This window comes from Lepidochelys kempii, chromosome 2 (assembly GCF_965140265.1).
Source record: "Lepidochelys kempii isolate rLepKem1 chromosome 2, rLepKem1.hap2, whole genome shotgun sequence".
Taxonomy (NCBI): domain Eukaryota; kingdom Metazoa; phylum Chordata; order Testudines; family Cheloniidae; genus Lepidochelys; species Lepidochelys kempii.
The window spans coordinates 229,726,337-229,753,366 of NC_133257.1; the positions used below are offsets into that span (position 1 = coordinate 229,726,337).

The 27,030-nt window shown below is 42.2% G+C and overlaps 1 protein-coding gene across 4 annotated transcripts in view; it reads right to left on the reverse strand.

The window, feature by feature from the left end:
- CUBN (cubilin) overlaps window positions 1-27,030 on the reverse strand; it is a 226,932-nt gene that overhangs the window by 188,922 nt on the left and 10,980 nt on the right. For all 4 annotated transcript variants that reach the window (XR_012157573.1, XR_012157574.1, XM_073334127.1 and 1 more), the window contains 10 exons: window positions 26,635-26,803; window positions 25,897-26,028; window positions 24,500-24,595; window positions 23,732-23,853; window positions 15,627-15,813; window positions 9,880-9,998; window positions 5,508-5,742; window positions 3,731-3,912; window positions 1,389-1,551; window positions 1,003-1,193 (listed from right to left, as the gene is read on the reverse strand). Coding sequence is in view for 2 of the 4 variants with exons in the window: in XM_073334127.1 (XP_073190228.1) it covers window positions 1,003-1,193; window positions 1,389-1,551; window positions 3,731-3,912; window positions 5,508-5,742; window positions 9,880-9,998; window positions 15,627-15,813; window positions 23,732-23,853; window positions 24,500-24,595; window positions 25,897-26,028; window positions 26,635-26,803 (1,596 nt within the window). In the remaining 2 variants the exon portion in view is untranslated. The remainder of the gene's footprint in view (window positions 1-1,002; window positions 1,194-1,388; window positions 1,552-3,730; window positions 3,913-5,507; window positions 5,743-9,879; window positions 9,999-15,626; window positions 15,814-23,731; window positions 23,854-24,499; window positions 24,596-25,896; window positions 26,029-26,634; window positions 26,804-27,030) is intronic.

The window sequence follows — 27,030 nt, forward strand, 5'->3', positions numbered from 1 at the left end:
AGCCTCTGGGTTTTTTCAAAATGAGAAAACAGTTGTCAAAAAACTGATTTTAAAGTAAGAATTTAAAAGTCTAAAGCCAGCTCCCTAGTTTAAACTTTACTACAAATACCTATGAGAGAATATTTTAGAGCCCACAAAACTATTTTTGGGGGGATGGGGGACCAGAACTTGAGAAAACCATACAGCTTTGAACAGACTGGTTATTCCAGGGTCATAAAACTCCATCCCTGTTCCTCTGTTCTGGATTGAATGGATCTGAGTGGGGGCATGGAAGGAGATGGGGTGAAAAGGACAGAAAAAGTATGATAAAGCTAAACTGCCTGAGATTGATCAGCAAACAACAAGGTAAATGCCTTGATAAATCACAATCTGATTGTGCCCAACAAAAATTGTTTGGTTTCTCTGTCTTCTGTGAGTTTAGCTGCTGTTCTGCCAGCAATTAGACAAGAGAAGTAGCAGGCCAGACAAACAAAAGCTGTCTGTTTTCATTATACAGACTTCCCTCTAATTTTAGAAATTAATTACACTTCATTCCAACCAAAGCCTCCCAATTAAAGCAGAAAGACAGGGAACAATGTTAATAAGCAAACTTTTATGGCTAACACTGTAGAAATAGATCCACTATACTGAGCTCACTGGAACCTGTTCTCAGTTTGCTCGAAAGTATATCAAGCAAGAGATGAGCCCACTGAATTCCAAACAGTGCCTTCTTGGCCTTGGTATTATTTATGCTTATCTTGTATTTGGTACACATTAACCCAAGGCTCAAACCCCATCCTGATTATGTGGAGTGACAGAGTCAACCTAATCCTAGCTGGGTTCTCATATTCACTCACCTTTGGCTCATGCTGATTGCATATCGCCTGCTTCTTAGCCATTGTGGCTTTTGAACCCTAATAAAAAGAGATATCTACTCTCTTGTATCTTAGGAAGAAATTTTGCTTTACAGTTTTATGCACACAGATAATCAACATTTCAAAACCACAAAATAATAAAAGTCACCTCAATATAATTCCAAGAACAGCCGCTGTGGCTTTCCAGCTCCATGTGAGTGAAGTTGAGGTAGATTTTTTCATTTGGTGGTTGTCGGATAACGTAGATACACTGCCTGTTGTTAATATATGGGTTAGGCCAGTAAGGGGACATGATAACTCCCCCACTGTCTGTGTAGTTTCCTCCACAATTGGGATCCGCTGTGTTAAATAAAAATAAATTGATCATTTGAGACCTCAGATGGATCATATATCTAAATGCTGGCTGCAAGTCAAACAGCAGATAATTGGGATAGAATCCGCCATGACCCTGCCTGTTTCTATTTCCAGACTATTTCTAGACACAGTAATTTTGGAAATGCCATATTCATAAGTTAAATGCACAGTTGTACTTACAAGGCGATGTAGTGTAGACAATGTGGAAGCCTCTGTCGGTGACTGAGCCATCAGAATGAAAGTGAATCCATGCATATGGGCCAGAGGTTTGAAGTGGGGGAGGAGAATTGGTGCTACAATATTTACCGAGGATGGAGTCTTGTGGAAGGAGGCCATCTCGAATCTAAACAAAAGTATTAATCCTCAGCATAGGGTTGTCAGATATAAGCCAACTGTGGGCAATTTCAATATACCTAAAGTTATCTTAGCATGGGAACTCATAGGAGGTTTCATTAGTGATTGAAGGTTACTGGATGGAGGGAAAGCTGGTAAATCACAGCATGGCCTTGCTGTTTTCACACATTCAAAACTCCCATTTAAATCACCAATCCTGCATTTCCACTGGATGTTGAAGGACTATGGGACCCAGCCCCTAATAAATCACTCCAGTGTTGACCTGAATGACATAGGGATCATTCACTGAATGGATGGAAGGGGAGGGAAACTTTATGAGATCCACCTTGCAAAGTTTTCCTGGAATCATCCTCTCTGGTGGCAGTGGTTTGGGGAGTCACAAAAAATTTTGGAGGCCACGCTCTCTTCCAACTCTACAGATCTTAAGTTTACAAAAGGAAGTGAACCTCCTTTTATGAGGAGACAGGAATTCACAGCTGCTTACAGGTTGCCCATTCCTCCTCCACCTTTCCCAGATACCCAGCTCCAGGAGAGGTTGTGCTAGATCTCTCTTCAGTCACTCAATAGCAGAGAGGATCCAGCAGCAGATAATACAGATCTTAGTTGCATTACTTCCTGTCCTGCTCCTGGGGACATGCAGGTACATGATGCCTCTCACTCAGCCTGTACTGTAAGATGATAGCCCAGCCCTTTGGTTATTGTTGTGAATACATTTAAATATAGCTAAAGAAGACAATCAGAATAAGAAAAATGTGTTTGATTATTATCGTTATGGAACAGACACACTCACAGAAGTAGGTTCCAAACAGTGCAGTGTTGGAAAGTAACCACGATCATGTGACTGGTTTGATCAATCAGAATTAAGGATTTTAAGATCTATGTTATCATTCAGAAGAACTACTACTATTGGATACTTAATCTGGAAAAATACCCTCTTTCACTAATGTAAGATAGAGCTTTTATACCATCACACATTTTCTAGATAGCCTCAATAAAACACTAACGGGGGCAGTTAAATCTGTTTCTTTATTCCTTCATTGAATGACTGATGCCATTTGCGATTATAATTGATTCCAGTAATATACAACAGTTTGCATACACTATGGCTAATTTCACAGAAAGGAAGCTTTCCAGACACAACGGGAAGGAATCCTTCTTGGTGTAGTGATTTAGATGCTTATACTACTTGAAGGTTTCAAAAAGCCATATTTGCTGGCCTTTTAAGATGTGTCCCAATATTTCAGAAATGACTCAGCATTTTTTTCTAATGGTAAACAGAGATGGGTGAAAAAAAATTGGCAAATAGTTTATTTGTTGAAAAATGCAGTTTCCAATCAACATAAACTGTTTGCCAATTCAGGCTGAATTCAGCGAACAGTTTCAGCTGAAAAAAAGTTTGGAAAAAATTCTGAAAAAAATTGAATTTTTTTGACATTTTCAACACTAATGCTTCAACTTTTCCTTGAAAACAACATTCTGTTTAGAATTTTAGCTAGATTTAAGTATAAAAAACACAAAAGGATAAAAAATCCTGAAAAATAAACAAAAAATTTCATTCCACTCTGAATGATTTGTTTTGTTTTTAGTTTCAGCAAGGAAAAAAACCCCAAAATTGTCATTCTGGGTAAACACAAAAAACCCCATGTTTTGATTTTTCAGTTTGGCCACTGAACTGAAAAATCAATGATTTGCCCAACGCAAGTGGTAAATGCTCCTTGAAACACTTCCCTTTTCACATTTCTGTAACTGTGATACAGTAGAAAACTTTGCATCTGAGACGTGGCCTAACTCTCACATGTCAAGCCATGTACTGTGGTACAATATTTATTTCTCTCACACTTTTTGTTGATACAATTAATTCCCTGCGGGTGTATGTTTGACCAGAATTCTAGAGACTGGGTTTTTTGAGGCTAAATAAGTTTCCCACCAGCGATTCATGGCAAAATCCTGCTTCCACTGAAGTCAGTAACAAAACTTTTACTGCCTTCCTCTACTGATTTCAATGGGGCAGGATTTCACTCTTGTTGTGTATGTGTCTGTGTGGTTGATGAGTAGTGAGTGACTATTTCAGCTTGTGAGTTATCTTGCCAGCATTACTTTTCTGTCTGAAACGAAAAGGTTGTAATATTTTGCTTTGCAATAACATTGCCATAATGATGAAATTTTACCTCCAGATAGTCATAGCTGCAATTATCATGATGCTCTAGACTCAGTGTGCCAAAGGCAAATGTGATGAGAAGGCCTGGATTGGTTGAGATGGTCCAGTAACAATCTCTGTCAGGAGGATAGTTACCAGGGTATCCCGGCGAGTTTATTGAGCCATAAGTATTTGTTAGTTCACTACCACATTCTAAACAGGGGGAAAGAAACCCACAGAATTACTTCACTCTTTCATCCAACTTAGTTAGAATGTACGTAACTGCCAAATCTAAATCCACCCTTAATGATGGAGTTTATGGACTGTTTTAGGCTATCAGATATATCAGATCAACCCATTTGTTTTCCTTCTCAAGATTTACATTTAAGGAAATCCATGAACAATAAAAATAGAACCCCAAATATTTTCTAAAGGTGTGTGTCTACACTGAAAACATTACAGTGGTGCAGCTGTAGCTCTGCTGTAGCACTTCACTGTAGACATTCCTTATGCCAGTGGCAGGGGTTCTCCCTTTGGTGTAGGTAATTCACCTCCCCGAGAAGCAGTAGCTAGGTCAGTGGAATCATTCTTCATCAACCTAGCACTATCTACACCAGGATTTAGGTTGGCATAGCAACATGTCTGGGTGTGTGTGTGGATTTTTCACACCCCTAGGTGACATAGCTATGCTGATGTATGTCATCAGTGTAGACCAGCCTGCAGATGCACAGCTCCAATTTTTAAAAAAATTGTGTAACTCAGTAACTTAGTGAAAATATCGTGAGAGATGGAACAAGCAAACACACAGGCCTCTTCTGGGGTTCACAGAACTAGGCTGACTGTGTGAGCTTTTTTTTAAAACCTAATCCCCCACTTTTTATGCTACTGCAAAGTTGTTACCATTTTTTTTTAAAGTTTTTCCAATTCAAGTGTTATGTACTCAGGGTAGAGGAATAATCCTTCCCACAGCAAAGACTGGGTAGCACTAGTGGGTGATTTGTATGTTGTACACATGCTATATCTAGTTTATTCAATAAACATTTTTGATCTACCTTTGGCTCTTTTTTCATTCTCTTATTGATGCCTTTTCTCTGATGCATTTTACTCACTGGATGTATTCCCTCCCTCTCCTCTATCCCCTTTTTTTCCCTGTGATCCCGCCTAGGCAGTACTTGGACACAATAATTTTAAAGTTCTAGTCAAGCTTTCAAACCCAGAGTGTGTGGGGGGGTTGAAATTAGGTAACATGAATTTGCCCTTCCCTAGCTGTCCTGAAAGAGGCCCAAGTTAATGATCTACTTTGAGAAAGGAATTGCCCAGTCCACCAAAAGATCATGCAAATGCTGTTTTCAGGAATTCAGACATAAGAGATAACTGCAGAGAGAAAGTCAAATTGTTTGAAATTTTGATAGAAAACTGTTATGTTTTTTATTCTCATTATCTTAGCCTTCTGCAAACTGACAGTGACAGAGACAAAAAACTTACTTGCCCAGGGGATAAATGATAATAAAAAATCTCAAAGTCCCCAGGAACACATAACCTAGGATCCTAATAAACTTTTGAGAATCCCTCATAGAAAGAGCAAAACAACCTTAAAAACTAAAGCAAAATCCTAGCAAACATTGTCCAGCCAGTAGTTGTTAGTTAGAATTTGATTCAGAGAATCTACAGATAGTTCATCGGCCATCTTTTCTATCTTACTCTTAGTCAAACTTTGTCCTTCAGCTCTTGACCTTTACTAACCAAGTAGGACATAATGACCTTTTCCCCCTTTTTTGGTACATTACCTGACATCTCTTAAAACTTACCTGGTTCTCGAGACTCCCATTTAACTGTAAATCCGCCTGCATTAATTGTGTGGCCAGAACGGAACCAGAAATACAAGGAATTATGGGTACTGAAAAGCTCAGCAGGGTGAGATGAGCCACAGTATTTTCCCAGCATGTATGCTGATGCTGAGGACCCATCATGAATTTGAAGGAAGTCAGAATTACAGCTGCTGTGTGCTTCCAGTTGGAAGAATGGGAAAGTAATACGCAGAATCTAACAGGAAATAGCATAAATTAGATCATTTTACTTGTCCATCTGTGGTCTAAAGTTTCAATTGTAAGAGTGATGTAGACATTGTTTACACAGTAACCCTGTATGGAGCAGATATACCTGTCCACACAATTGTGCACATCAGTGACAAGCTTCAGAGCAATTATGAAATTTCCTGAAGAAAACAAAACAAACAAAAAACCCAAGACAAAGGAAGGTATTAAGTAATAATAAAGGTCAAAAGAAAGGAAAGGAGATACAGAAAGATCCAGACAGACAGAAAAGTTGTCTAGGAGGACTTAATTCCTAATATTACTATTCCTATAAACTAATAGTTACTCAGGATACTAATTTTTGGATCCTCACAGCTAAATTTGATGGTATAATGTTAAGAGTTTGAAATACAGGATAACCTAGCAATATTTGATTAGAGTTTCACCGTGTTATTTTCTTTATGGTATGTAATTAATTAACAAGCATATTCCCATTCTTTATATTGTTTTAGTATCTTCCTTTCAGCTACAAAACTAAAGGCTCTTTTGTGGATATAAATTCTTCCTTTTATGAACCTACTGTAGCCAAATAATGGCATATGACAATTTAGTTAGATCCAGATCATCAGCTGGTGTACTTCAGCGTAGCTTTACTGACGTCAATGGCGCTATATGGATTTAAAGCTGAGGATCTGGCATTTAGCCTTCTTCATAAACTTTCAGTAATCAACAGAGATTGGTTAATTAGTATTCTTGAAGTATAAAAATTAAAAAACAAGAAAAGTTAATCCTCGGTCAAGAAATCTTATTCTTAATCAGGAACGGAAATGCTTTACAATTTTTTAAAATAAAATTAGAAAATTTGATCCCAAATTAGTATCAGAATATATGTGTAGGCATAAAATATATTTGTGTGACATGGAGGCCCATTGGTGCCAATGGGCGAAGAGTTCACTGTTCTGTAACAGTAACTCCTAACAGGCCTAACAAACTCACTATACTTTGCATATTGCTTTCATAGTATTTATCCAAAGAGGGTCAAGTGAGGTATCTAGAAAAAGCTTATGTCGTAATCATTAACATAATTATTGTGAGATGTATGTACAGATGTGTATATACACTGGAAAATGCATTTTAAAGTCTGAATCAAAGCAGGGTTGACAAGCAGGTTTTGACCAGATAAAGGATTCACCTGTCTGCTTTGGTTCACATGTAAAATAAGCATTGTAAGCCCACACAGTGGAAGCCCGTTTGCATAGGATGTGAACATGAGGGTGTGATGGCAATAGGAAATAAACCCTGGGGTCACCCTGACACTGGGGACAAAACAATGTCTTTGGGGAATATAACGAGTATGTAAAAAGACACCCCTTCATCCTTCACTTCGGAAGCAAAAAGGACAGCACTTTTCACATTCATGAAAGGGAAAGCCCAGCCACATTGATGGTTTAGGCGAGACAAACTACTTTTAGCCTAAACAATGAGGAGTCCTTGTGGCATCTTAGAGACTAATAATGAATTTGGGCATAAACTTTTGTGGGCTATAACCCACTTCATCAGATGCTTTTAGCCTGTTAGAGTTAACTTTAGATTCCAGGAAGCATGTTATACTTTTTGTTTTATATGGACCCACTTCTATTTCCACCATTATTCTTATTCACTGTATCTTAGATCTTAGCCTTTGATGATAAACTTATGATGGTTTTCACTATATCTGTATCCCAGTGCTGTGATGTTATATTGAAGGTAATCCTCAGATGAACCAAACAAGCTGGTGTGTGCACTGTTCCGTTGGGGACAGTTTACCTGGTAATTTCTGAGAGTGTCCAGTGGTTAAGAGCTAGACACTCCAGGGGAACACTTCAAGGGGGCTCAGGGACTGGTCTGCACCTATTGTTAATCTGCAAGGCAAAGTAAGGGCTGGCAGAGCCCCAAGGATATTCTCTGTGTGCCTACCAGATTGGTGGTGTCAGGGAGCTGACATCCAGTTAAGCACAAGCAAATCTTCCTATGGTTGAAGGCAGTGAGATAACAAGGTCACTCACAACCTGGGCACCCCGAGAAAGTGCCACAATTTGTAGATCAGCTTTTCTTATGCTCAACCACTGAAGATGTGAATTCAGGATTCTACATTTCACAGACTCATAGAGATTAGACATGGATAATCCTGTGAGGCCATCTAGACTAGACTACCAACCTACCATCTAACCCATCACAGTGCAGGACTGATCCCTATTGGATATTCATTAATATTTCTAATGCAGCTGTAAATGGATCACATCCCAAACCTAAAGCAGTGTAAGAAATATGGTTTCTGTATTATTTAAGGTGTTAGTATGTGTTGTTTGGTGTTGCCAACTCTTGCAAGTCTATCGTGAATCTTGCAATATTTGCTGTTTGTTCTTAAAGCCCCTGCTCCTGAAGGCACGTGATTATATGGGAATCTCAGCTGTTGTTTTTAAAGTAAATTTCTAAACCTCGTGGTCATGAAGAAAAGCATAAAAATGTGACTCAAGTGCACCATCCAGGTTCAGAAATCGAAGTCTGATAAAAAGAACTAAAATTAATTCTTTTTAAAAGATCTTATGATTTTTGGTGGCCAGGCTATGATTTTTGAATGTTTGGGGTTAGAAGTGCTGTGTAATTGATGGCTGCAAGAGAAAGAAAGAAACTTGAATTTGGCCCTCGATGCATAAAAAGTATTTCAGTTCACCTTTGAATACCTTTAGCATTTATTACCTGTTTGACAGTTTTCAGAGTAACAGCCGTGTTAGTCTGTATTCGCAAAAAGAAAAGGAGGACTTGTGGCACCTTAGAGACTAACCAATTTATTTGACCATGAGCTTTCGTGAGCTACAGCTCACTTCATTGGATGCATACCGTGGAAACTGCAGCAGACTTTATATACACACAGAGATCATGAAACAATACCTCCTCCCACCCCACTGTCCTGCTGGTAATAGTTTATCTAAAGTGATCATCAAGTTGGGCCATTTCCAGCACAAATCCAGGTTTTCTCACCCTCCACCCCCCCACACACACAAACTCACTCTCCTGCTGGTAATAGCCCATCCAAAGTGACAACTCTCTACACAATGTGCATGATAATCAAGTTGGGCCATTTCCAGCACAAATCCAGGTTTTCTCACCCTCCACCCCCCCACACACACAAACTCACTCTCCTGCTGGTAATAGCCCATCCAAAGTGACAACTCTCTACACAATGTGCATGATAATCAAGGTGGGCCATTTCCTGCACAAATCCAGGTGGGCCATTTCCTGCACAAATCCAGGTTCTCTCACCCCCTCACCCCCCTCCAAAAACCACACACACAAACTCACTATCCTGCTGGTAATAGCTCATCCAAAGTGACCACTCTCCCTACAATGTGCATGATAATCAAGGTGGGCCATTTCCAGCACAAATCCAGGTTTTCTCACCCCCCCACCCCCATACACATGGGGTATGGGGCTGGGGGGGTGAGAAAACCTGGATTTGTGCTGGAAATGGCCCACCTTGATTATCATGCACATTGTGTAGAGAGTTGTCACTTTGGATGGGCTGTTACCAGCAGGAGAGTGAGTTTGTGTGTGTGGTTTTTGGAGGGGGGTGAGGGGGTGAGAGAACCTGGATTTGTGCAGGAAATGGCCCACCTTGATTTTTATGCACATTGTGTAGAGAGTTGTCACTTTGGATGGGCTATTACCAGCAGGAGAGTGAGTTTGTGTGTGGGGGGGTGGAGGGTGAGAAAACCTGGATTTGTGCTGGAAATGGCCCAACTTGATGATCACTTTAGATAAGCTATTACCAGCAGGACAGTGGGGTGGGAGGAGGTATTGTTTCATGATCTCTGTGTGTATATAAAGTCTGCTGCAGTTTCCACGGTATGCATCCAATGAAGTGAGCTGTAGCTCACGAAAGCTCATGCTCAAATAAATTGGTTAGTCTCTAAGGTGCCACAAGTACTCCTTTTCTTTTTGTTTGACAGTTTGTATTTACACTCCTTCCCTCAGACTGAAATTCATCCCCTGAAGTCATTTTTCCTGACTCCAGTAACACTTCCTGGTCATAATTATAACTGTGCTGATCAACTGACAGTTACTCATTCCAGCAGGGTGATTTATTTTTAGGTGCACTCTAGTTTACCTTATTGTTGTTAGTTCGGATAACCCAAGCACAGCTGACCCGGTGATCATACTGCTCACTGCCTGGATTGTTAGGGTAGCTGAATGACCCATTGGAGCCTGAAAGAAACCCTCCACAAACTGCAGGAAAAAACAAAACAAAATAGATTCATTACAGTTATTCCTGCATTGAAGTAAATAGAGTGAAATCCTTTACCATAACTTTTGATTTGGTAAACATTTAGAAAAAAAAGGTGAGAACCATTTGTATAAGAGGAATGGCTGGGATTTACTGAAAGCAGAGTGACCTCAGGTGAGTAATAAGCAAAAGAAGCCTAAGAATTAGCGATAGCTGGGAAATTTCCATCAATATGACTTTTTGATAGAAAATGCTGTTTCTGCAAAAACAAATTTTTTCCACAGGAAAATTCAGATCTTGATAAAGTTTTTCATTTTCTGTAAGGAAATATGAAATATTTTGTTTCTACTGGTTCAACTTGAACTGAAACATTTTGTTTCAGGTTTGTTCAACATTATACTGCATATGCCTATGCTGATGTAATGTCTCTTAGGAGTTGTAATACGGGTGCTTTATGTCCTCATTCTCCTCTATGGGCCTTACTCCCTGACCAGATTACATCTCTCATGATGCACAGTGGTCACCTCTCTAACCAAACTGTGTGGTGCATCATGGGAGATGTAGTCTGGCAAAAGAACCCATCCCACTAGGAAGAATGGGATCATGCTGCATCTGAACTACAACTCCCAGGAAGCCCGATGGCACCATATGCAGATGCAGTTTAATGTCCAACTGAATCCAGATGAAATATTTCAATTCAGTTCAACAAACTGAAATGAAACATTTTTATTTGGGGAATGTCTAAATGTTTTGTTTTGATTGGAAATGTTCAAGTAAAATATTTCACCATTTTCTAACCAAAATATTTCAAAACTTTTCATTCCACAAAAAACCTGATATTTTGACATTTTGTCCAGATTCAGGACTAAAACAAATGTTGAAGATCAGAATTTCCTGTGGGACAGATATTCCAATTTTTAACTGCCTCTACTTTGAATAATTCAGGAACAAAAATCCAATTTTCATACAAGTGTGCTTAGTAATGAAAAGAATCAAGAGAAGAAAAAAATAGGAGAAAATAGGATATAGCCAGACATATCTACAAATATAAACAGTTCTCACAATGGGTATTTAAAAGAGTTTCACTCCCCATGCCATACAAAGTTATAACTACATGCACAAAGGAAAATAAAACAGAAAAAAGAAACAAAAGCCAAAAAATAAATAAAAACTACATTTAAAAAACCTTAAGGTTGCAAAGTGAGGCACTCAAAAGTTAGGAAACAGCAGAATTAAGGTTGCTTGTGCTTGTGCATTATGATACACTTCTTAATTACATGATAACATATTATTTTTCCACAGGAGCCCTGACTCATTCAGTGCACAGGATGAACAGTGCTCAGTGAATTAGTAGTCAGTCAATATTTTGTTTTCTTCTCATTGTTGGGCACCATGCCTTATTTACTTCACACTATTCAAAAATTGTTATGAAGGCAGAATTACTTATTTACTCATGGTGTTCATCACGATAGTATCTAAATGCATTGCAAACATTAATTAATTTTCACAACAGCCTGTGAGATGAGGGGGTATTATCACTATGTTACAGATGGCAAACTGAGGCACAGAGAGATTAAATCAAAAGTATCCACCACTTTTGGGCGCCCAATTTGAGACACCTAGAACCTGAGTTTTCGGAGCACTTAGCAGAATGTAGCAATGACTATGTTCAAAACACAGCTTCCATTGACTTCGGTCGCAGCTGTGAGTGCTCAGCACTTCTGCAAATCAGACCCCAGGGTTTCAGGTTGCGCACACAGAAAATAAGCAACACACAATTAGTGACCTCCTGTGCGTGGGCACCAAGTTTGCATAATTTTTGGTGGTGCACAGAACAGATACAAGCAGAGCCATCCCATCCATAGGACAGACCAGGGCAACTGCCCCGGGCCCCACGCTTTGGGGGGCCCCATGCTTCAGTGGGACATGGGGTACAGGGTGGCCTGGGGAGTAACGGGTGGCCTGGCACTGGCAGCAGCGAGTGACTCGGCCCCAGCCTGCCCCGCTCTGCCCCACCCCACTGGCTCCCAGTGTCGCTTGGCGGAGGGGGAGGAAGCCAGAAAGAGGTGGGGCGGAGGTGGGGGCTTGAGGAAAGGGGTGGAATCGGGAGAGTGAGGGGGCAGAGCAGGGGCAGAAAGAGGCGGGGCAGAGCAGGCTGGGTCACTTGCTGCTGCAGCGCCAGGCCCCCGGCTAACTCCCCAGGCTGCCCTGGCCCCCATGTCCCCCTGAAGCACGGGGCCCCTCAAAGCACAGGGCTGTTGCCCCGGTCCGTCCTATGGACGGGACAGCTCTGAAAATATAAGCCCAAACTTTGGCGGAGCCGGGCCCACGTTCCTGAATATTGGTGGAGCACAAACACCACGGGCCCATATAACTTGCTGCCTATGCTCATGTGAAAAGTGTGGTTTAAGTCTCTTGCCTAGCAGGAGATAGGAACTCTGCAGCACTGGCAGCTATAGAATACAGTTCTCCAGGCCAGTAGTCAACTGCCTTAACCATGAGATCATCCTTCCCCTTCCTGCAGTCCCCTGCCTCATTTCCTGTACACCTTTCAACTTCTGCAACAAATGAGGCAAGGGTCCTACAGACAGCAGCTTCTTTCACTGCACAGCCCTGATCATCCCCAGAACAGGCCCATCCTATACACTAAATAAGGTAGGAGTCCTGTGGAAAAAATAGTGAGTGATCATGTAATTAAATACTGTATCATAATGCACATGCACAAGGGGAGCAAATTAAAATTTCATAGACCTGGCATTTCCTAACTTTTGAGTGCTTGATTCTGGAACCTTAATAATGTTCTTTTACATAGTCTTTTATGTGTAATTTCAGATTTAAAAAAAAAACTAATCATACAGAAATTGCATTACGTGTTATCATATAGATACCCATATGGTTCATCAACAAGGTTTTGGAATCTTTAGCTCCACCATACAGACCTCTGCCATTTAAGCTAATACAGTAACTGGTAGTAACAGTATGTTATCCTTTGTGTGGACCAGCACTAGAGGGGGGATGAGATAATTTTCCAGCAGGTTTCACAGATATTTACCCAGCTATTTACAGTCCTCGTCCCCAATCTCCTTGCCCAGCCAGGCCCAGTTCCCTTCGCAACTTCTCTCTTTCTCTGGCCTCAAGCTACCCTTTCCCCTCATGTTTCCCATCTCCACTGCCTCCCATTACTCCCCAGCCAAGCCAATCCCTCTTTGCCAGCCAAGTTAAGTGTCCTTGCCTCCACTGGCTTCGTCCCAGTCTCTTTACCCAGCCAATCCCAATTCTCTCCCTGCACCCTAGCTTCTTATCAGATCTCTCTCCTCTCCTCACCTCCCACTAGTTCTTAGTCGCACTCTTCTTGCCCTGCCAGTCTGTCTCTCCCCCAGCTCCTCACCCAATATCAGTTTCCTCCCACCCACTGGCTACCCCTCACGTCCTTCCCTTTTTCTCAGACCTTACCCCAGCCACTTCCAGGCTCTGCCCCCCGCCCAGGTTTCTTGTTCCAATATACTTCTCCATTTTTCTCCCCTGAAAAGCTCCAGGTCCAGTTCATGTCCTCTCTACATTTGAATCAGACAGCTTCCTCCTCCATTCTGCCTGAATGCCAGCAAGAGGGTCATTGAGAGCAGGGGACACATCAACTCTCTGCTCTCAATTCCAGTGGTTGGCCCTACCATAGCCTGCAGCAGCTGGGACCAGCCATTATAGAGAAAGTATTGTTTCAAGCGTTGGACAGGAGCATGCTCATTTGATCTGAGGGGATGGCACACATGCAGTCTTCTCAGTATTAGGAGTCGTGAGAGACTTGAGCATGCTCACCAAGGGTGGAATCTTCAGAGATTTTAGCTGTTAAGCTCTACCAAGTCTCTGCTAAGCATGTCTAAACTGCAATTTTTTAGAAGCTTATAAACTTGGCCACATGTAGGTAGATTTTCACAGAAAGGCACAGCTCTGACACAAAGGCCATCTCTCTGACAAATTTCAAGTACCTCCTCCAAAGCATAGGTGTGCTAGAGCTTTTTCAAAGGAAAGGTCACCAGGATTTTTTTTTAACATTGAAAGACAATGCATTTTTCCCTAGCCTTTTTCTTAGAAATGGCAGAAGCATTCTGGCAAAAATTTCAACTAAGGGTTTATTCAGTTTAGTTTATTTATTTAAATAAAATTAATACTTGAGGCAGATACCCAGCATGGAAAATTTCAGCCTGAACAGTTAAAGTCTGGCAAAGTTCTAAGCAACTAAAAACAGGGTCTTATAATGGGAAGTGTCAGCCAACTGTAATGTTAGATGATGCTACCAGCCCACACAACTGTCTACAATACATATGAAGTTGTAGAGCCACACTGTGACAGACTGATGCTGGCGTGTGTGTCTGTGTGTGTGTGTCAGTGGAACGGCACCTTGATGTTAAATTAATTTTCATAAAGTATTTGTAAAACATGCCACTGAAAAACAGTGTCAAAGACAGGGCCATGTAATTTCCCTACAACTGTAACATGCCCTGGCTCTGTGGGTTATATTTCCTTTAAATAATGTTTTCAGTGTGTGGACTTCCTTCATGTTTTTATTGTTAACCAAAAACTTCAGGGCCTCATTTAGCTCTCCCTCTCCAATCTCCATGAACAGCAATGACGCTATGTTTTTGGCTGAGGACACATTTGGTCAGCTGCTGTTTCAAAATGAACTTTTTCAAAGTTTTGAGCACCCCCCCACCCTCCCCGGTTTCTAAGCCACTGGGATCCACACAGTTTGGCTATCTTTCTCAATTCCTTGATTGTAGATTCAGGCTGGTTCAGTGTCAGAAAGCCATAAAGTTAAGTCCCGGTGTAGGCTCCTATTCTACGTTGGTTCTGCAATGTAGTATTCACACAGAGGGTGATGAGGTGCACTGTGACTTACAGGTACTATATTTCAAATAAAACATTTAAACTGAAGTCTATTTCTTGTCACCGTCTGCTGTACCGGGTAAAAATTAAAGATTCTGTGACACTCCTTGAAAAGAAATAGTGATCCTCCTGGTTTCATTGACAACATTCTCTTTGTCACGTAAGTTCTAATATCCCAGACTGCATAGTGACTACTATAGAAAGCCTAATAGTTGCCACATTTGCTTGAAGCATATAGTCATTGCATTACTACAATCTAACTGTTTTTTGTGAAGCCCTTTGAGGCAAACCAAGTATGAAATACATTATATAAATCAAAAGCAAACTTTATTCTGTTCACTTGTGATTCTATTATCCCTACCGCAAATCCTCCTTCCCATCTGAATTAGTACACACATGGTCAGGATTTGGAAGATCTCTATTTAACTACAGAAATCTAATTTTAGGATTTAAAGGGACTAGTCAAGGCTAGTAGGCCTAAAATTCAACCTGTCTGTTATGCTATTGTTGGTAAGCACGTGGAGTTAGAAGCTTTAAGCATTATGGGCTCAATACAAGAGTTCACTGAAGGAGTGGGAAAGACTCACATGGACTTTGGATCAGGATCTATTTTCCACTGCCTCTCATATTTTAAACCCAAGGGTAAGACTTTTCCCTTATAAACCTCATCTCTAATCCAAATGCCTTTTATAGATATCAGATTGATAGGGTGGTGCTTCAGTTCTCAGTCACTATGCTTTTCATGTTACCTTGCTGGGGAGTCTGACATTGAGGTCCAGTCCAGGTATTTGTACATTCACAGGAGTAGCCATTAATTCCATCAGTACAACTTCCACCATTCTGACAAGGGTTGCTAGAACACTCATTGATGTTTTCCGTACAATTGATGCCTGTCCAGCCCGGATCACACACACAGAAGTATCCAGAGAGTGTAGCCTGCAAGAATAAACTGAATGAAAAGATGCAGCAAATGGGAGTCAACTTAAGTCATTAATATAGTTAATAAAATCATTGATATTTATTATTGTTTTTAGTTGGCAGTGCTGGTGCAGAGAAACAAAGGAAGCACTCAGTAGTCAACTCTCTTGACATTAGATACTTGTTAGATACTAAAAAAAGCCCAAGGCCTAATCGGATTAGCTCCTTGTTTTGTCTATTATTGCGTTGCAGAGGCCTTTCAAATTACCTGAAAAAGTCAAATCTATCTTACTTTAGCCATCCAGAAAACTGTTTGCTTGGCACTGAAATTATTACCCTAGAAACAAGTAAATCAAGTTACCTCTCAGTGCTGTAGTACAAGCCAGGACAACAGCTGTTTATAAATCATTTGTCTCAGGCCTGGTCTCTGAAGCCTGAATAGTCTAAAGGGGCCATGAGTGGGATTTAACTACTCCAGACAGAGTTAATGAAGAATGGAGCAAACCCAAAGGACCACAGGATCAGGCCAGTGGTCCATCTTGTAAGACCCAGGGGGTCTCAAACCCAGAGGCTGTTACTAGTTCATACTCCACTACCTATGACCCACTGTGGACATGGACCATGGGAAGTCCCGCGTCAAGGGGTCTGACAGATAGCAGCCACATGGCTCCTGAATGGCTCCCCACCTTATATAAACACAAGAGATGTTCTGGGAAGAGTCCATGGTATGGTATGGTTCTCCTGTAGCTGCCATGACCATTCCTGATCCCTGGTCTTGAACTCCTGACTTTGACCTTGGCTTGATTTGGACTTCACCTCCTGACCCTGACCCTGAAACCTGACTTGGACTCTGATCCCTGGTATTGACCCCAGCCTGGAACTCAACCACAAATTCCTCTGCTACTCTCAGTCTCAGGTTTGACCCTGCTCTGATGTTTGGTCCCAATTGCCCTGGTCAGAATCCTGACAGTTTGCCTGCACCACTCTTGCCTATGGTGAAGGTCTACCCTGGAGGACTGTGGAGGCACTGGGCCCCTCCTTGTCTAACACGCCCTACAGGGTAGTGGAGATGCTTGAATGTGTTTGACCCTCCCAGGAGGAGCTCCCCAAGCTTCAAGCCCAATTATCCCAGCTCGCAACACAGAACCAAGCTCTACACAGGCAACCCACCCTGCTCCATGGTGAAAATGCGATACTGAGGTCCCAACTGGCACAGAACAGTGCAGATAACCAGCTGCTATGAGAACAGACAGCTTGGCTACAGGACGAAAATACCCAGACCCAGTGCCCCACTCAGAACATTTTAATGGGGACTCCCATAATTCAGGTGGTTTATTAACCAATGTTGCCTGCTGTTTCTGCTCCAACCCTGTCCTGCCCCACCAACCTAGCAAAAGTATTACTCATTATTAGCCACCTGTTGGGAGATGCATTGTACTGGCCCTCGCCCCCACGTGAATGAGTGAGCCCGACGCTATCTGACAGGGATGCCTTCCTCCAGGTGTTTTCTACTATATTTGATGATCCACACCATGCCCACTCAGTGGAGATGGCCGTGTGCAAACTCCAGCAGGGGTAGGGACCAGACTTCTTGTACGCAGCCCACTTTTGGCGACTAGTCTCCGACACTGAGTGAAACAAAGTGGTGCAGCTCTACCAGTTCTATTGGGGACTATGGCAAGAAATTAAGGATGATCTAGTTTGTGTGGAGGCCCCAACCAATCTAGGTACATTGGTCAATCTCATCATAGCCATCAGCAATAGGCTCCACAAACAACATAAGGAAAGGAAGGGGTCCTGGTCACCACTTGACTGGTACCTCGTGGTACCCCTCTCCAAACCAGACCCAAAACCCATGCAGCTGGATGACACCCATTGCCATGTGACCACTGAGGAAAAAGAGCACTGCTGTTGTCATGGGCTGTGTTTCTACAACGGAAGATCCAGCCATATTCTTACCAATTACCCATCCCTAGCTTTAGCATGACCGATTTCGGGAAACGACGCAGGCCCAGGAGAAGGAGTTGGCCTGGGCAAACCCCCAGATAATGCCCCCCTCCTCCTCACTGAGGCATGCCCCAGGCACAGCGAGTGCTCCCTGGACCTTAAAGTCTGGATCTGTTTGTGTTCCAGGAGAGCCTTACCAAATTCCCCCACAGTGGGCACTGGTGGATTCTGGGGCAGTGGAGAACTTCCTCGATGCCAGTACTGCCCAAGCCCTGGGTATTCAGGCACAACCAAAGACTGTCCCAAACCTAGTGGAAACTTTAGATGGCTCACTCCTCTTGTCAGGGCCAGTGACACAGGAGATGGTGCCTCTGGAAGTTGCCATTTGCAACCATCTGGAAATCCTTCCATTTGGAACAATCTGCTCATCACATTTCCCCATAATCTTCAGCATTTCATGGCTGGTTTGGCAGCTCATGATTTCCACATACTTTGGCATGAGCACCAGAGTAGCTTCTGCTCCAAGTTCTGCCAAGAAGTCTGCCTACATGGGCCCCAGCAACACCTCCACCCTTGCATCTACTATTCACGGAAGCTCACTCCAGCTGAACAGAGTTATGAAATTCGAGATAAGGAGATTCTAGATCCCAAAGTGGCCTTTGAAGAGTGGCACCACTAACTGGAGGGTGCTCGGTTCTCAGTACAGGTATATTTGGATCACAGAAACTTAGTAGCTCTGCCGAGCCAAAGCACTGAAACAGAGGCAGCTTCGCTGGACCCTGTTCTTCACACACTTCAATTTCACCATCATGTACCACCCAGAGGCCCAGAACAAGACTGCTGAGGCCTTGTCCTGAAAGGAGGAGATCTCACCAGCCAAGAGCCCCCTATGCTGAGTCTCAAGCCCCAGAATTTCCTGAATGCATTGATTCAGAACTTCCATTCGGCCAGCTGCTCCTTCTGATGGCCCTGAATGTGCATGACAATCCACTCACATGTCGATTCCTGTGAGACATGTGTCTGCACCAAGACACTATACTCAAACGCCTGTGGCACCCTAATGCCTTCCAAGACCCCATTCAGATCCCGGGTAGCCATTACCCTGGAATTCTTGGTTGAGCTACCTGTGTCTAACAGTTACACTGTAGTCAACCACTAACAAAAATGGCCCACTTTGTCCCCATTGCACATACGCTGGCTGCAGAAGAAATAGCCCAGCTCCTGGTGGCTCATGTCATCCATCTCCAAGGATTCCAGGAGCGAGTCCCAGCTGATTGTGGTCTCCAGTTTCTGTTGTGGTTCTGGCATGAAACCTTGATTGCTCAGGACCTGCGCTTAAACATCCACTGCCTATCACCCACAAACTGACCGTCAGTCTGAATGAACGACTCAAGTGTTAGAACAATATTTGTGCTGCTTCACAAATTTCCACCAGGACAACTAGTTGATCCTTCTACCCAAAGCAGAGTTTGCTTACAACAACGCTGATTTTGTCTCCACCAGGCAGAGTCCATTCTATGCAAACTGTGACTTCCATCCCCCTTCTCCTTGCAACTCCACCAATCCCACAGCTGCCACCTAAGTATGCCAGATCCATGATGTCCAAGAAGAACTCAAGGCACATCTGGACAAGACCAAGGAAGATTATAAGCAGTACGTTAACCACCAGTGCAGGGAACACCCAGAATTCACTGTTGGGTAAAAAGTGTGGCTCTCAGCCCAAAACCTCCACTCCGACTGGCCATGTTGTAAATTGTATTTCCAATACCTTGGGCCATATTTCATCAGCCAGGTAATTAACCCAGTGACGATGGGGCTTTAGTTACCCAGATCCCTCAACGCACACCCAGTGTTCCCTATATCCTTGCTAAAAACATCAACAACCCCTTCACGCACCAGGCTCAACCACCACCCCCTCTGGTGCAGATCCAGGGACATGACAAATACAAGATCCATGAGATACTGGACTTCAAAAATCAAATATGGTTTCTTCTGGGAGAGCTGGTTCAGAAGAGTGATCCTGGGAACTAGAATCCCAAATCCATGACCTCATGACAGCCTTCCATGAGGCCGATCCAGACAAACCCAGGCCAGTGGAAATGCCCCTTAGGAGGTGTAATGTAGGGCTCCTGGGGTCTCAAACACAGCCCTGAAAAGCTGCAGGTGGCAGATATCTTCATGCTGCCACCCAACAGAAGCTATAACCAGCTTGTGCTCCATTATCCATGACCTGTTGTAGACTCAGACCACAGGAAGTCCTGCCTCAAGAGGTCTGACAGGCAGCAGCCTCATACCTCCTGATTGGCTCCCCATCCTACATAAACCTAAGGGGTGTTCCGGGAAGTGTCCAGGCAACAGTGTGGCTCTCCTGTAGCTACCATGACCATTCCTGATCACTGGTCTTGCACTCCTGGCTTCAACCTCAACTTGACCTGCAGCCTCCTGACCTGGACCCTGATCTTTGGTATTGACTCCAGCCTGGAACTTGACTATGAAACTCCTCTCAGTCTCAGGTTTGACCCTGCTCTGACCCTTATTCCTGACTGCCTTTGCCAGGATCCTGACACATCCAAGCCAGTGCGCTAAATCTGATAGTAGTGGTATCAACTGCTTCAGAGAAAGGTGTAAGAACCCTGTAATGGAAAATTATGGAATAACCTACCTGACCATATGGGAAATTTCTTCCTAACTCCAGTCAATTATTATGCCATGGAACATGGGGGTAGATACAGTTACAAACTCTTAATCATATTAAAGTAACTGCATTTTCTCAGAACACGAAATTCACTTCACACACAAAGTCCAAGTATTTGGGGTCTATGTGGGTAGAATGCAGAGTGCTGGGGAAACTCACCTCCCTGCTGAGGCCTGTGGTGTTTCACTAAAATAGCACCCATTGACTCTGTACCAGTTGCATGGAATACAAGGGTCAGTAGTTCTGGATAAACACAGATCTGCTGCCGCACCTCTGGTCTGCTCCCATTGTGGTCTTCTGCACTAATAACTGTGTGCACAGGCACCATTATGCAGCCAACCCATTAGTGGGATGCCTATCCAGTCCCTTTGTGGGGTTTAAGTATCATAGAGGGCCTTGAGCTGGACTGCCACTCCATGTGTTAACTTCACTCTTTACCTGTTTAAATGTCAATTTTTGGACACCTTCTAGGCTCTTACTTTAATGCTATTTATCAGCAATGAGTTCTGCAAATTAATGATGCACTGTGCAGGATACTATTTCATTTGACTTGTTCTACATTTGCTGAATGTCAGTTTCAGGGGATGTCCCCTGTTCTTTTACTATGAAGAAGGGTAATGGAAGCACTTACTTTCTCTGTATCATTCTTTATTTTGTGTTTCTCTCTTTTGCCCCTTCTTTTCATCTCCTCTCTAAACAATCCTAATCTTTCCTATTTCTCCTCCCATGAGGGTCTTTCCAGATCTCCCATTGTTTCTGTTGCCCATTATTTGAGCCCCTTGTGCTTCTTCTATGACTTTCTTGAATGAATACAATATTCCAGGTGGGGGAAATCTCACCATCAATTTATAGAATGGCTCTATAATATTTCCACTATTATTTTCTATCCCTTTCTCTGCATGCGTAACTTTTTTGGTCCAGCAGCGCATATTGAGCAGAGGCTTTTATTGAGGTGTTCAGAGTGATGCTAAAGTCTTTTTGCTGAGTGTTTACTTTTAATTGAGGGCTCAATAATGTGCATTAGTAGTTGCAATTACTCCTTCTGGAATGTATTACCTCATGCTTATTAACAATGAAATTTCATCTGCCTTTATGCCACCCAGTGATAGCTCTGTTGGGTTCCTCTGAAGTTCATCTATCGATTTTAGGTATTTACATGTGTCCCGTTAATACATTATCTGAGCATGTCACAGTTTTTAATCTATTGATCCCCACAACACCCATGGGAGGTAGGAAAGTACTATCAGACCATTTTACAGATTGGGAACTGAGGCACAGGGAGGCTAAGTGGGTCACAAAGGAAGTCTGTGACAGAGCAGGGGATTGAACCTGGATTGCCAATGCTTAGTGACCTGAACTAGTCTCCTATAGTCTTGACTAACCTACATTTTGTTAAAACAACAAGGAGTCCTTGTGGCACCTCAGAGACTAACAAATGTATTTGGGCATAAGCTTTGGTGAACTAGCAAATAAATCTGTTAGTCTCTAAGATGCCACAAGGACTCCTTGTTGTTTTTGCTGATACAGACTAATATGGCTACCACTCTGAAACCTACATTTTGTTAGCTGCAAACATTTCCCCTCATTCTTCACCTCTTTACTAGATCATTAATAAACATATTAAACAATGGTCTTAATACAGATTCATGGAGAAATTCCCCTGCTAACTATTTCCATGTTGAAAATTGACCCACCCTCATATCCCACCCTCATCACCACTGGATATGAGTCAACAGTGTGCCGTTGTTGCCAAGAAGGCCAATAGCATTTGGGGATGTATAAGTAGGGGCATTGCCAGCAGATCAAGGGATGTGATCGTTCCCCTCTATTCGACATTGGTGAGGCCTCATCTGGAGTACTGTGTCCAGTTTTGGACCCCACACTACAAGAAGGATGTGGAAAAATTGGAAAACATCCAGCGGAGGGCAACAAAAATTATTAGGGGACTGGAACACATGACTTATGAGGAGAGTCTGAGGGAACTGGGATTGTTTAGTCTGCGGAAGAGAAGATGAGGGGGGGATTTGATAGCTGCTTTCAACTACCTGAAAGGGGGTTCCAAAGAAGATGGATCTAGACTGTTCTCAGTGGTAGCAGATGACAGAACGAGGAGTAATGGTCTCAAGTTGCAATGGGGGAGGTTTAGGTTGGATATTAGGAAAAACTTTTTCACTAGGAGGGTGGTAAAATACTGGAATGCGTTACCTAGGGAGGTGGTGGAATCTCCTTCCTTAGAAGTTTTTAAGGTCAGGCTTGACAAAGCCTGGCTGGGATGATTTAGTCGGGGATCGGTCCTGCTTTGAGCAGGGGGTTGGACTAGATGACCTCCTGAGGTCCCTTCCAACCCTGATATTCTATGATTCTATGACCATTTGTTTGTAGTGTTTGTTTTCTGTCTGTTAGTCAGTTTCCGACCCATCAGTGAATTCTGGGTGTTGCCCTAAATGGAACACTCCCAAATGTTTTTTATTGATGGTATCTGCTGTGTACTATGTTTTACTCTCCATTCAACTATTTTTTAATAGTCCTGCTATCTCTTATTCTGAGCCTTTTAGCTTAAAGCGAAGGTTAAGGGGTGATTACACTGTTTAAGTATCTACGAGGAGAACAAATATTTAATAATGGGCTCTTTGGTCTAGCAAACAAAGGTATAACACAACCCACTGGCTGGAAGTTGAATCTAGATAAAGTCAGACTGGATATAAAGCATAAAATTTTAACGGTGAGAGTAATTAACCCTGGGAACACTTTACCAAGGGTCATGGTGAAGTCTCCATCACTGCCAATTTTTAAATCAAGATTGGATGTTTTTCTAAAAGATCTGCTCTAGGAATTATTCTGGGGGAGTTCTATGGCCTGTGTTATACAGGAGGTCAGACCAGGTGATCACAGTGGTGGTCCCTTCTAGCCTATGAATCCATTCACAAGCAGCAAAATTTGATATAGGATTCATAGCGCCACAGCCATGTTGGTTTTGTGCATTTAAGAAAAAGTACCATGTAAAAATGAACCCTGTGATTATATTTTATCATTATTGTCATGTCTGAGTAGATCAAACTAGGGTCAAATCCTGCACTGACTTACACTTTCCCCCTCCTCCTGTGCAAACCTACTATATTCTAGGACAGTAGGTAAAGTATGGTGAAGAACACTTCAGAAATGCATGTAGAAATCACCACCAATGGGGTTGCACAGGGGTAAACCCATGCCGATTTTTATCCTCAATGGTATACTGTGTCTTAATGGTCACATCTAAACAAAATTGTCTCTTTAACTATGAGGAGACGTACTTACTAAGCACTGTCCATTTCTACACGGGTTTTGATGCTGACAGGTATCACTGACTGGGGCACACCCATTTGGCCCAAAACCACTTCCAGTGTATTCAGCTGGGCAGACACAGGTAGGTGTAGGACCTGTGGAAGATGAGACAAAACATACATAGTAATTAGCCTGATCCTGATTACAGTAACAATATCAGCTTTGTCATTAACAGTATGTGAAACAGTCTTTCAATTTGAAACAGGGCTTTGCAAAATCCTTTAGTCTATTAACAGGTGATCTGTTTTGGGATGTTCTTCCCTGCTCTGTGTCCACTGTACTCATTAAGACTACTGATTATTGGAAAGTCTTAAGAGAGCTGTGGAGGCCCACGTGCCTTTGCAGAGAGGTGCAGAATGGAATCTATAGCTGGAATGAGGCAGAGGGGTTCCAGGAGGGGAATTGTGGGGACTGGCAACATCCGCACAATGAAACCTACAAATGTCTGGTGGTGGAATCTGGATCCATTCTGACGATACTGTAGCACTGCCAGAAGGCTTTACCTACATTCTCTGCAAATGCCAGGTCACTGCCTTTTGCACCCTTGTGCATCCTAGGTCTCCCGTTGCTAGAGACAGTGTCAGTTCACTAAAGTGTACATATCTGTTAGCTTGTGGTCTGAAGGCAAAAGTGAAAGTTGTAAGGTCAGAGGACTTCATTTGAAATGTGTCGTCACAAAACTGCCCACTTTTTTGAAGACTGATATTGAACTATCTAACAGTACTTAAAATGGCATATTACCTGGAGAGGGTACACATGAGGCCAATGGATGGCAACCTCCATTATGTATTGAGCAGATACCAATTTGGGTGCATATTCTTCCATCCCCTTCATAACCTGGTCAGAATAAGATCATTGTTATTATACAAACAAACAGGGTTGGTGAAAATCTGTGAGAATCAAATGGGAACTGTGCTTACTCGTACTGCCACCCAGGTGAAAGACTTAAATGGGGACCAAGTACGATGCTTTTCCAGCACTTAAACAGAAAAAGCTGAAGTTGACACTGGACCAGAGGTTTTCAAACTTCGTTGACTACCTCAGGTTACCACACTTCAGGGCCCTGACTCTGATCTTACTGATTCTGTTGTTAATCATAAGTAAATCCAATGGACAAAACAGAGTTACATCCGCATAAACCAAGTATGTGTGAGATCAGAACCTTAAGACCTGGGCTGTAGCAGACATTGCATTCTGCCTTCCATTCATTTCTGCACACAATAAACCACAGTGGTGCATGGGTTTCTATAACTTTGGTCTCATGATTGCGAGACTGAAGTTTGGAATAGGCCCATGATGCACTGAAGTTTAGAACACAAACAACTGAATGGAGAGTGGGAAATCGCTGCTGGTGCTGCTATGAGGCTCATTAAGACAAGAAGAAAGAGATACTTGGAGTATCATTCATCAAAACCTATGAATTACTTATGATCCAGTGCATTAGATCAAACATGTACTCAAAATGCCTTCCCAGTATAGAGTAACATATGTGTGGTAAACAGTGTTGGTGAACTCTTCCTAACAGGAATTTGTTTCCATTACATTTATTCCAGGCAGTTAAAAACATTTTTTCTGTTAGTTAGTATTTCTGTTAATGATGCTGTGCTTCTCATAAAGGGCTTTAAAAATAATAAAACTCAAAATGTTGACTTATCACCACTCCAGCTGCTCTGTTTATTTTGTGGCTGGAAACACTGTACAGATTTTGGAAGCACTTTTAAAGCAATGAGTAATTAGTAAGTCTTTTAACAAGGACAATCCAGGTGGTTTGACATATAGCATATACTTTTAGTTAATGTGGACAACATAATAATGATCTTAGTTATTCACGTATTGTCTGCCAAAGGAAGCACTCTGATAAGTCATTTAAAATGTCTTGCTAGAATGACAGGAATCAATTTAAAGGAGATGTAATTAGATATGTACACTATCACATGCTCATCACTAAGTCTTCCTAAGGCAGTTTAAATGTGCTTTGTCTCAAGACACTATATTAAACCACATTAAAATCACGTTGGTTAGTATAACACCTATTTATTTAAACAAAACTAACGGTGCTAGAAGGTGTAGTATCTTCATGTTTTCAGTGTATATCCTGCTTGTCATTATATCAACATAAAGTCAATTCATTGTTTTACCTGGTGGACAAAGACTGCAGTGGAAGGATCCCATAGTGTTGATGCACTGAACCACTGGTGCTATTGAACAGCCTCCATTATTCATCTCACATTCATTAATATCTTGGCAACGGTAGCCATTTCCTTGCCAGCCTATGAAGAGAGACAGCAGAGAGGCAAAAACTGGCAAATCCTTACGACTACCTTTTACTTTTCTTCCTTTTAGTAGAACTTTCCTGCCTGTCCCAAGCACAGGAAAATATTACTTTTGCATGCCATTTAGGAAAGGCAGGTGAATGGGAAATCTTCCTCCTTTGAGGTATTAGAACTAAACTGAAATGTACTGTAGAATTTAAAATAATGTAGTCTGCTAAATGTGAGTGGGGACTTTTTATTTGAATATGTCCTGTGCATTTTCAGTAATGGATCACACTTTTACATAAGGATTAGGCCAGTCAGACCTTACCATAAAATTTTTGCTACAAAGGCTTGTTCTAATCCTGATCGTCATTATTTAGAGTCCCTGTAATCATGTTCTCTATAAAATGCCTAAATAACTCAAATAAGTGCACGGCAAAAAGAGAATTCATAGATTTTCAGGGCAGAAGGGACCATTAGATTAGCTAATTGGATCTCCCGTATAAAAAAGTCCAAAGAATTTCATCCAGTTACTCCTGTATTGACCCCAATTCTGTGCTTGTGAAGTATTGGCAGTCAGCACACACCATTGCCTCTTGTTGCTGAATGAGAATAAAGTACCTGTGGGACAAGGCCCGCAGTAGTAAGAGCCTGGAGTGTTGTAGCAGCCTACGGGAGGATTCTGAGAACACGGCGGACTAGAGAGGCTGCACTCATCTATGTCAGCACTACAGTCGGGGCTACCAGGCGGGGACATCCAACCAGCATCGCAGATACAGCTGTACTTTGGCTGCCATATTAAACAGCATGTTATGAATTAGGGCAATTGTGAAAACTACTAAGAAGCCTATACAAGGAACAATTTTAAAAAATCTTTTCAACTACAGCCAATTACAAGAGAGGTTTATAGAATCATAGAATATCAGGGTTGGAAGGGACCTCAGGAGGTCATCTAGTCCAACCCCCTGCTCAAAGCAGGGCCAATCCCCAATTTTTGCCCCAGATCCCTAACTGGCC